Source organism: Artemia sp. Qi Xiang Cuo, chromosome 7, assembly GCF_049724085.1.
Source record: "Artemia sp. Qi Xiang Cuo chromosome 7, ASM4972408v1, whole genome shotgun sequence".
Classification (NCBI taxonomy): domain Eukaryota; kingdom Metazoa; phylum Arthropoda; class Branchiopoda; order Anostraca; family Artemiidae; genus Artemia; species Artemia sp. Qi Xiang Cuo.
Window position 1 is genome coordinate 48,846,136 of NC_142800.1, and position 12,184 is coordinate 48,858,319.

Sequence of the window (12,184 nt, forward strand, 5' to 3'; positions counted from 1 at the left end):
ATCCTCTTGACACATCAACAAAGACCTATTTCCAAAAGCACAAGGAGGCACTACATCTAATACTCTAATGTAAAGAAAACAAATTGCAAAAAAAAAAAAAAAAAAAAAAAAAAAAAAAAAAAAAAAAAAAAGCATGTGTTACATATTGTTATCAATAAGAAAAAAAAGTGCAAATAACTATTGTGCTGGAATATCACCAAAATATCTAATGGAATCGTATCACTAAAGAAGATAAATAGGGTTTTATTATAAGTTATAACATTTATATGATTAAGCTTATAATTCGTCCATTTCACAGCATTAATATTGTTTGCCCCTGCCCTTCGAAAAAAAAAATTCCTGCGTACCGAGGCACCAATTAGGAGGAAGAGAGGGGAGGGAATTGCTCCCCATTAAACTATTGATTCCCTTTCTCTACCCTACATTTTGATAAGTAATTTTTATGTATTTTAATTCAAAAATCTCCTTTTTTTAGTGTTTTTATTGAAAGACTGCAACCCACTAGATTTTGAACCATGCGTTTTCTCCCCTCTACATTTTTGGGAACTGGCGCCATTGTCTGCGTACCTTTTCAATTATGCCTTTTCTATAATAAAGACTTGTTTTTACACTAGACTCGTGGTTCTTCCATCCACTCTTAGATTTTTCGAAGTAATGCGTTTTCTTTCATTTAATTTCAACTTATCGGAGTTGATCACTTTCTGCAGTTTAGGTTCTATTTTATCCTTGATTTAAGTTACTTTAAAATGTGAGTATGATAGTTACATATATGATAATTATCCATTTCACGTAACCCGTGTTTCATCTAATCCAAATATTTTCAACAACATTGGTCACACTGCTGGGCTCTTCAGCAGAATAAGAAGGAAAAAAACTGCTCATTAAAGTCAGTAGCATTAAATTACCCATCGAAATATAAAGATACACAAGCTTAAAAAATAAAACAGCAGGTGGATCACTGCTAGAAGCCCTTATGAAATCTATAATCAGAAATATTGGTTCAAGTAAACCGTTCAAAACGGTCCAAAATAATGACATGTGCTGGCACCGGAATGTGAAAAGCACGCACAAAGGTTTGTTTTTTTCAAACGATCAAAAATGTACAAGGCCAGAAAAACAGGAAAAATACTTTGTCAATTTTTCGAATGTTAAACACAGTACAAGAGTCTTTTCTTTTGCTTATCCATATAAGATAAAGCAAAAAGTTTAAAGACCGAATTGATTTTTGAATCCGTTGATTTTGAATTAAAATCTAGTATTTTGCAGGCATCAAGACATGACTAATTGTAGAAAAAGCCAAGACAGATAGTCCCAGTAATTGACAGGCAAATCTGGGATAAGCCCATTTTAAGATCGTACAAAAATGATGACAATATTGCAAACCACAAAAAGGTGTATAACGTATTCTGGATGAAAAAAAGATAAACAAGAAGAATAATGTTTTGTGCATTTAAACAGTCAAAAAAGAAGGGGAAGACAAACTGAACCAATCGATCGAACACTTGGAGCTTAAAGGTGGTCGGCCGTAAATCCCAGTTTGACAACTATTCAAACTATACCTTCAGAATTATCGCAGCTGATATGTTGCTAATTCTTTTATTAGCTAGTGACAAAGTAAATGACATAAACTATTCCACACAATCGGGCCACATGCAAGTTAAATACCGTTCGAAGATGTCTAACAGATAGACTCGAGTGGGGAGGAGTTTCCAGATGAATGTCTGGGACCCTCTCAATTTTCAATAAAAAAATTGGCTGCACGCAACCAATCAACCAGCCCCCCCCCCCTCCCGAAAAACCGAGTCTCCCGCAGAATTGTGGTTCGTAGAAGAAGAAATAAAAAAAAAACTTTTCTATTTAAGCCAGGGAAATGTTCAATAACACTGGTGGAACCAAATAATGTTTAAAAGATGTTAAATTTTTTTTGCGTAAAAATGAGCAGAACCAAAAACCTAATTGCGGAAAAAAAAATTTTGTAATCTAGTAATACCGAAAATCCTGCGCAGTTTCATTTCCTATTACATAAAATTGTTTGTTTTTTTTTGTTAGAAATAACATTCTTTCGAAATATATTTTGTTAAGAAAATGTAATAATATTCGCTAAACATCAAAACATATTTGTGTACAACCATAATGATATGATATTTCGAGGCAACACAGTTTTAATAAAACTCATACCCAAATCTATACTTTAGCTGGCTAGTGAATTTTGACTAAAGGAAAACAAAATTTAAGCCTAGGCTACGTCACCGCTGACATAATGCTATGGACGCTACTTTCAGGGTTTCAGTGGTAGCTATCAACCTAGTAAAAGACGATAAACACATAGAGGAGAGAAAGACAGAAAGAAAGTAAGAGAGAGAGATAGAGAGAGAGAGAGAGAGAGAGAGAGAGAGAGAGAGAGAGAGAGAGAGAGAGAGAGAGAGAGAGAGAGAGAGAGAGAGAGAGAGAGATAGAGAGAGAGAGAGAGAGAGAGAGAGACAGAGAGAGAGAGAGAGAGAGAGAGAGAGAGAGAGAGAGAGAGAGAGAGAGAGAGAGAGAGAGAGATAGAGATCCTACCCAGACTAAATATATCTTTGAATTATTATTTCAATCACTGACACAGTTTATGATTTTAATAAATTTTCTTACATTCGATTTCAGCACCGACTAGGTTTTTTTTTTAATTTTTTAAATGATCTACTCAAGCTTTTTTATCATTTTTTCTATATTATTACGAAATAATAAAAAACTTTAGGGTAATATCATACTAATTTTTTTTTTTAAATAAAATTATAAGTTATTTCATACTTTAGTCCACGAATTATATTGCAAAACTCCTGCGAGGATCCAAATACAAATTAGCTCAATATTTGGAAAACGGAATCAAATTTTTTTATCAATATTTTAAGTACTTTTTCTGTTTTTCAAAACATACAAGAAAAGAAGCTTTAGATGGACGGTATAAAACAATATTTAAATAGAAGAGAAATATTGGGAAGGCAAAACACGATTGTTCGTCAAGTTTTCAATAAATAAAAAGGCAGTAAGATGTGTCACGGCTGCAATGAAAGCATAGCAACGAAAGCATTTTTTTCTACTTCGTTTTTCATTGTAATTTACAACAGGTCATAAATAAATTCAATTCAATAGCACTAAAAAAAAAGAAAAAAATAGAAGTTAATAATGGCAATAAAATAGTTATAATAAAACCATCACCATCATCACTTGAAATACTAATAAACATGAGTAAAATACTGAAAAATTGACTATTTACTTGTAATATAGAAAGGATCTTGATAAACAGAAGCTACAATAAGCGAGATCCCCTGGGAAATCATATCTATAACAATTGAATCAAGTTCTGAAAAATCAACACAGTAACAAATACACCGAAACTACACATTAGATCAAAATATATGCATTAAAAAAAGGTAATAATCTCGGCAGCATCTCAAAGCTGAACCTGGAATGTCCTAGTAATTTGTGGATCTGTGCTAAGAAAAGGATTCGTCGCGTTGACTCCATTTTGATTTTTGATAGCCCAATCAGCATTGAACGGGTCTGGTTTTTCTGGTATTTTTGTTGGACTTGATCGAGTCACTGGAGGCGAAGCAACCCGTTGCGAAACTATACTACCAAGCCATTCTTCGCCACGAGAAGGGGCTGTAAAGAAAAACAAAATTAAAAGGGTTTTTCCAATTGGTTATGATCAAGTGAGTCATTCTTTTTTTCACCCTTGCGACAGATATTCCGGGTACACAAATTGCCGGAGTGATTAGTTAACATCAACAAGTGATGCCTTTGTATATAATCTCATTATTTTTTCAAGGTTTTACTTTTTTTTTTAATATCCACGTCATCTGAAGCACAGCAGATAGATTGAATTAATGAACAACTTGAGTTGCAAGATAAACTGTTTGATTTCAATTAATAAGCCAACAAAAGGATATACAGTACTTCAAGGATAGTGAACGGACATGCGTTGGGGTGGAAAGACCTTAATAAACAACCCAATTTTAAAGTTCTCTCACCAATTCTTTAAAAATAGGTGTAATCTTTCTGTCAAAGATTATCCTAAAATATATAAAGGTCACAATAAACTTTTATAAAACCAAGGTAAATTAGCCAATAATCCTGAAATACTTGTGCAATCGTCAAAAGAGCGAAAAAAGGGTATCTACTATATAAATAACTTTGAAGTATTAAAATGTTCATTTGTTAAGCTTCTGACTGCTTAGAGAAAGAAAGAAAGATTTATTAAAAAAAAAAACATATCAACAAAAAATTATTACTTCCTCCCCTAAAAGGCAAAGCTTGTCTGTGGGGGAGGTAGAGAAAACAAAATCCTTAAAACAAAGAACACTTGGCCACCGATACCACTAATACCATCACACTAAACAATAAATAAAAAATAATATCATATATTATTCTTCCTCTGGGAACATCCTATCAACAAAACCCCCACAAAAAATAAATAAATCAATCAATCAAAACTCATATTCAGCAAAAAGCAGTTCCTTAATGATTTTTCTAAAAATATTGGGGTCACCAATAGTCCTAATATCACTATTCAAACTATTCCATTTCCGTGTACCTCTATAAAAAAACAGAAAAACATGAACGGGAAGAAATACCTCTAGGTACACAGAAGTACGCGCTACCCCTTATATCAAGAGAACAGTAGACCTAATGGAGAATAAATCACCAAAACAACGAGGCTGAACATCCTGTTGCAGTCCAAAAATAAACCACAATACATAGAATTCACGAAGGCCTGCAGCCGGAAAAATTTTTAAAGTTGGGTAAATTTCTCGAACAGACATACGTGGAGATATACCGGCAAAAATTCTTACGGCATGATTTTGTAGAACTCTTATTGGTTTTCGGATAGAAGAAAAATTAGAGAGCCAAATACTCGAACAATAAAGTATATACGGGTGCATTAAAGAAAAATAAAGATGGCGAAGGACAGACTTGGGAAAACAATGTTGGAGTTTCTTCATTATACCAAGATTTCTTGCCAGAATTTTGCTAGTTTAAGTTACATGTTCCCTAAAAGATAAAGTTTCATCTATTACAATCCCAAAAGACGCAGTCCATTTTATAACGTCATTGGGCATATCTAATTCCTTGATCCATGGGTAAAAGTTTGATGATCGTGAGAAATAATAAAGTTAGACTTAGCCATGTTAATCCTTAATTTATTTACCCTCAGCCATGCTATAATTCTATTAACTGATTCCTTCATGGAAATCTACAGCAACCCCGCCGTCTTAGCTATGCTAATGACTGTTGTGTCATCAGCAAAAAGTGAAACTGTTTCATTACTCGGGTTTACCGTTAGTTCATTTATTTTATAGCAAAAATTATTCAGACAATTTGGTAAATCATTAATAAATATCAAGAATAATATAGGACCGAGAACTGATCCTTGCGGAACACCTACTTCAATACGCTTTTTTTCGGAAGAAGAATCATTTAGTTGGACATACTGATAACGATTACTGAAAAAACTTCTTAAAAAATTTAATGATTAACCCCTCAAACCATAAACCTCACACTTCTTAAGTAGAAGTTCATGATCCACAGTGTCGAAAGCTTTCATCAGATCTAAAAATATAGCACTTATTTTAAAACCTTTATTTAATACCTCATTAATAATAGTTATCAAATAAATCATCGCCTGTTCCGTTGTCCTTTTTCTACGGAACCCAAATAGTGTCTCTACCAGTAACTTGTGATCCTCCAAATAACTCATCATTCCAATACTAAAGCACTTCTCTAGAATACGGGAATGATGGGTAAAATATATATCGATCTATAGTTTCCTGGGTCATTTTGAATACCACCCTTATGAATTGGGGTTACACGGGCAACTTTAAAATAATCTGGGAATTTTACTTGACGAAAACACTCATTAATTAACCCACATAAGACTTCAGATATATACAGGAAAAATACATTTAAGTGTTTTTAGAGTAATATGATCGCTACCAGATGAATTACTACGCAACCTATAAATAATTTTTTTAATTTCATCAACTGTCAGAAGTCTAAGGTGAAGAGATACATCAATCGGGTCCCTTAGTAAGGACTCCAACGTTGGATCACCACTATCAGGTACAACTGACATATCTAAATTCAGACCAATATTCGAAAAATAGCTCTGAAATTCATTGCATATGTCCTTTTCAGAATTCAAAGTCTTTCCCATTACACTAACTAATTCATCAGGTACACTATTTATTTTTAATCCAATCACTTCTTTTATTAGTCCCCAAGTTTTCTTAGGGCATCCTTCGACCTCCTTAAACTTTTTCTCAAAATATTTCTTTTTTTCATTTCTTAAAATTGTATTCAACCTATTTCGAAAAATTTTATATAATTTCTTATTTTCTTGTGTCAGGTTAATTATTTGAGCTCTAAACAATTTATCTCTTACATTTATTTGCTTCAAAATCACAGGACTAATCCAAGGTTTTTTACTTGAGTGCTTTCTATTAAACGGTTTCAATATGACTGCTTGACTTATCAAACTCTGCAACTTAGAGAAATGAATATTCTAACACCAATCGATCAAGTCAAATAAAAGCATCTAGCTAAAAAAAACGCGTTGTTATACACCGCAAACCATTTCCATTACCAATACCATGGATAGTATAGCTCTATACTATACTATCTTTCTGCCCCTATCTTTCTATACTATCTATATAGTTCTATACTATCTTTCTACCCCTGCTGTTCCGAAGCCCATAACTGAACACTCTCGTTAATGGCTTCCAGGATCCAAAAGAATCTATATCTCCACATGAGTATTTCTAGCGTTGGTCTTATAAATCCCTCTCAGTCCATTCAGGAACACTTTGACACAATAATGTCAGTATTCCATAGAATATCCATTACCCCCCCCCCCGTTCTGTGTGAATCTTCCTCAACATAATCCCTGACAAAATTCAGGCTAAGAGAATATACTAAATTGTCGACCAGCTACGTAGTACCACCACATTCATTAGGAAACTTCCAGATATGATAACTTAATAAAATATTCAACAGCAGATCACTTGCAGGGTTACTATAAATCATGTAATTACAAACCAGGAATTTTTTAGATTTTCCATGAATTTCTTTGATTTAAATCCCCTTACCTTTATTTTACTGTTACTAAAATCCCATTTCCAACCAGGGCTTCAATACTAATTAATTCCAAATTTTCAAAAGAAACAAAATCCTAACGCTAATTTTTTCTGCAATTGTTTGGTTTATATAAAATTCTAATCTAGTGAATTAATAGAGTTACCCCTGGGGGTAGTAGGTGGCGAAAGCGCTGCAGACGATCTTGGGGAGACAGCTGGTGGCTGGGCAAAACTAGGTGATAGTTGGAATGATTGATTTTGGCCTGGGGGTATTCTGGAAGACGGAGTCTCGTTTGATGGGAATGATGTCTGGAATCTTTGGTTATTCCCATTCACTAAATCCAATTTATCACCAGAAGAACTTTCAAATATGGGAGTCACTGAAATAAGAAGATAAATTGTATGAGTCAACATAAACAATAGCTTTTGACGATACAGTATCCAATAATAGTACGTTACAAGTATTTACTTTGCAAAATTAGTTCCAACTTAACCCTAAACGATTTCAGGCCCACTTTACGTTCCAAAATGCCATTAGCGTTTACAAGTGTCCTACTAAGAAAGAAAAACACTTTGAACAATTACAAAACTATCCTTTATTAAAATCCAGTACATTTGTTAAGTCCAATTGAATTCACAGATCTATTCAAATTGTTATCATTATCAAAACCCTTAAAACTGAATTCCGTTATGGTTAAGGCAGCCCAGGTAAGACGAAGTGATAAATTAAAGGCACCACAAAACACTTCACTTGGCATATGAGTGCATTTTTACTACAGGAATGGAATTCAACTATTGTTACATGTTACATAGACTTTGTCTTTTAATTCACCTGCTTAGTTCCCAAGTCCTAAACTGGGACACAATAAAGCAATGACTGCTGGGATCCCCTATCCCCTATTATCCTGAAATAATCTTCTTAATCTTCTAAGGCCTTAAAGCTCTGAATCTAAACCTATAATTAAACCTTACTTTCAAAGGAGATATCAACTGTTAGAATTCAGATACATTTTCTGAGTTTTCTAGTGCAATTTCTAAGTTTTTCAAGTAAACAGACCTTACTGATTACCCACCAGCTTGAATAAATAAAATGAGCGAAAAAAGTGCTGTGAAATTGTTCACCGGCGCAAAAAACAACACAAGTTCAAACTGTGGTAATTTGATTTTATAAAAGAAACAAAACTGTACATATTCAGACTCACAATCCCATGCCTTAGCTGCTAAACAAGCAAAACAAAAATAATACAGTAAGTACTTGAAACAGAATTTTATTTAAAGAAAGCACAAAAGAAAAACAATTGTTTCGTCTTCGAATGGCTTGAAACTTGAAGTGTATATGACAGGGCCAGGTGAACTCAATGAAGAGAAAGCACTTCGAAGTTTGGTTGTATTTGAAGCTCGGGGAACAGATTCCGTTTTCTTCAATTGGCTTAAACGTACAGGAAATGTAGACAGGAACAAGGAGGCCTCAATGACGACAAAAACTATTGAAAACCTTTAATTGTTTTCAATCGTAACACAAAAATAAGTCCAGATTTGTCTTGTATACGATCGCCTTCCAACTTACTAGGCAAATACAATGGCTTTGAAAGAAATCAGGTTGCATCGATTTGTGTCCCCAAAACCAGTGACGTCGTTTGGGGGTGGCAAGAGGGAGGGGCAGTTGCGCCCCCCCCCCCCAAAAAAAAATGGAAAAAAAGCTTTTACATAGCCCATGCCCCTTGACTCTCTGGATGTGGAACTTTTTTGCCCCCTCAATAAAAATGCTGGAGCAACGCCCCTGCCCAAAACGGTTCCAAACTTATTTTTCTCTGAACGGCATGGAACTTTTAGGGAAAGAAGATGGGACCAAGGAGACTTTAATGAAACGAGAACCCTCCAATGACAGCAAATTTTGGAAGAGAACTATGGTTGTATCGATTTGAAGAGAAAAAATTCAATTTTTTTACGCTGATCTGCTTGAAAATTTCGGAGCATTTAACAGTCAAGGGAAACTCCGTTAAGATAAAAAATTAAGGAAATAAATCTAATTGCACTGATCAATGACTTTCATTTTTTTTTAAGATGACAAAGCAGAACACTTTTCCATAAGTGACCAGAACATGAAACAATTCTTTTAATATGATGAATTAACATACGTTCATATTCAGGGGAGTATACAGGGTGGCTTCAGCCCTCCAGAAAATCAAAAATAAACAGATTTTCAATCCGCACGAACAAATATATCCCCATCCATCAGTGGTGTAATTTCGTCAAAATCCTGGGTGGGGGGCAAATTTGGAGCCAATTTTCCCAAATCAAGTGAAAATGACAGCAAAACTGAAAAAAAATCAGCCATTTGGTACCATAAAGTTACTATATAGCACTATAAAGATATTTTATAGTACAATAAAGGTAAACATATACTAAAGAAAACTGATCCGTTTCTGCTTGAATTATCCAGACTTATCTTAGTTTTGGCAAGATTTTTGATGAATCTAAATTTTAGCTGGGGGAAGGGGACTCGGTGGGGCAGGGGGCTAATTGAGGTCTGGGAGGGGCAGTCACCCTTGCCCCATAACAAATTACGCCCCTGCCATCAATCCCAATTTTACAGTAAAAATTGAACCATTAAACTGTTGCAAAATCTTCGCCTGATCAAACAATCTGAAAGAATATTCAAAATTTGTCGAAAATTTAAACTATGGTTCAAGATTTTAGTTCATAAGCAGACAATCCCCCCCCCCCAAAAAAAAATAAACACTCCTAAAATTAACAAATAAAACTCTGTCGATTAAAAAGCGAACAGAGAATAATTTATAAAACAAGTTTTCCGACAAAGAAAGTTTTCAAAAAAATTAGAGCCATTTTAAAGCTTACAAGAAGCAGAAATAAACTCATGGAATAATTGTTACTCAAGACGAACAGAAGTTACTAAGGTAAAAAAAAATAAAACCTAAAACGAAGGGAAGTTAAAATGAATGATTAAATGAAACATAAAGATAAAAGATACTACTACGGATGAATAGATGAATCACAAAACGAACAGAAATTAAATGAATAATCAAGCCAAGCTGAATGGATAGAGTTTACCACAAATAAAAGCAGGGCTACTACTCTCCTAAAGACTCTAAAGGCCAGAGCTTCCATTGCGCTGTTCTGAAACTAATATTTATTTTAAACAGTTTCTCTTCTATAATTACAAAACTGAGGACAAAAAAATTCCTGAGACTTCCGGGAATTAATATAGTTTACCATAGTTAGGCACGTCGTAAATTTTAATTAGACTTTCTCTCTTTACACAAGTTCCTTTCAAATGTATGAAAAGTCAACTATAAATCATTTATTGACTCGTTAATTCAAAATATTACTTTAACAAACGAACCAGATTATTTTTACTTCATAAATTACTAATGTTCATTTTATTCAGGCGTCAATTTTCCACATATGTTTGAATGAAATAGAATCAAAAGGAAAACTTTTTACAAAAAACAAATATCCTTTTAAAATAGTAACATCAAACTGAATATATCTTTTTTCCTGTAATTTAGATTTCTATCGTGATTTCCTCTTTCGTTATTAATTTTCTGACAAATGAAAAATAAACTGTTTGAAATATATATAATTTTCAATAAAGCATAAATGACGTTCTGGCCTTAAGAGGGTTTATGCGATGGAAGTGACGGTGGCCACACTATTACTTGACCTAATTTTTGTTCCTTTTAAGTTCAACTTCATTATTCATTTTAATTTCTATTTCTCTCTTGATTCATATATTCAATCATGGAAGCGTCTGTTGCCTCTATGTTTGATGTGAATATTCATATTAATTTTTGTTCGGTTTGAGCTTCATTTATTCATGACTTAACCCTAAGATCCAAAGCCTTAAATAGGAGGTTTTGAGCCCCCAATGCTGACAAACCACAGACAAGTGGCATTATCCGCCGTTTTCTATCACAAAACATCACTAGAGCCAATCAATTCGTATCACTAGAACCAACCTAAACAAAAGATTTTCAGCATCTCTCAAATGTATCGATTGAAATCAATTATATCAATTGAAATGAAGTATAATCAATTGAAACTTAAAAGAAAGAGGAGCAGAACTGCCACTCCCTAAACTATCTAAGGGCCAGAGCATCATTCATGCTTTACTTCAAACAATTTACTGCTAACAACTAACTGCAGCACCAAGCTGCCTAAGGCCAACACAGCTGCAGCTCCTCCTCCATCCTAGTCTATTCAAAGCTTCCCTTTTTACACCCTCAAGAAAAAAGTCTTAAAAGAAGGCACTAAATTATGATGAACGCTGCAGTGAACTTCGTATTTACTCATATGTCGTCACCTGACAATGGCACGACCTGATAATGGCTGCAGTGATTAGCAAGGCTGTTGATCAATCATCAGCAGATGATGACGTTTTTAAGCAACAAAAGAGATGGTGTCACAGTGAAATAACATTTTCTGCCATTTTGTGCCTCAAAATGTCTGCATAAAGAGGAACAAAATGTATATTTTGTCGGCTTATCACGGTCTAAAACCTTCAACTGGAGGTTTTGATCCTCATTATTAATATTTAATTTATTTTTCTGCCAAGGCTAACATGTTATGGCAAGATCCTGGAGAAGTGTTTAATGGCTCATTTGAAAGCTACTGCCTCTCTCTACTCTGCCTTTTATAAGTCAGTTTGAGAGGCAAATGTTTAAGTGGCTGGGGCTGTACGGGTAAATGGCGGGGCTGGGGCTGTACTGGGGCTGTAACACCTCGCTCTTTACGCTAAAGTTTTTAGTACTTTTAAATAAGTTTCTTATTTTTCTAATTAAACAACCCTTGTGTCTCAGGAGTCTTTCTTAAAGAAATGGGACAAAATTTAAACTTTAACGTAAAGAGCGAGGTGTCGAGGAGGGGGCAGCCCCTTCCATATACTTAGTAATTTCTGTTCGTTTTACTGTTGCTCCCTACCCCGGAGAATTACCCTTAACATCTCCGCGTGTAAAATTGAGACGGAAAAGAAAAAGCAAGACATGAAAAGCAATTTTGTATAGGAATTACGGCAATATCCCCCACTGTAAAATCGCCCCCCCTGGAAA

At 34.2% G+C, this 12,184-nt stretch overlaps 1 protein-coding gene across 1 annotated transcript in view; it reads right to left on the reverse strand.

The window, feature by feature from the left end:
* Positions 1 to 2,647: 2,647 nt before the first annotated feature.
* numb (NUMB endocytic adaptor protein) overlaps positions 2,648 to 12,184 on the reverse strand; it is an 86,947-nt gene continuing 77,410 nt past the window's right edge. The window contains exons 9-10 of the mRNA XM_089091571.1: positions 7,280 to 7,495; positions 2,648 to 3,645 (exon numbers count right to left, since the gene is read on the reverse strand). Of these exons, the coding sequence (XP_088947697.1) occupies positions 3,434 to 3,645; positions 7,280 to 7,495 (428 nt within the window). The 3' untranslated portion in view covers positions 2,648 to 3,433. The remainder of the gene's footprint in view (positions 3,646 to 7,279; positions 7,496 to 12,184) is intronic.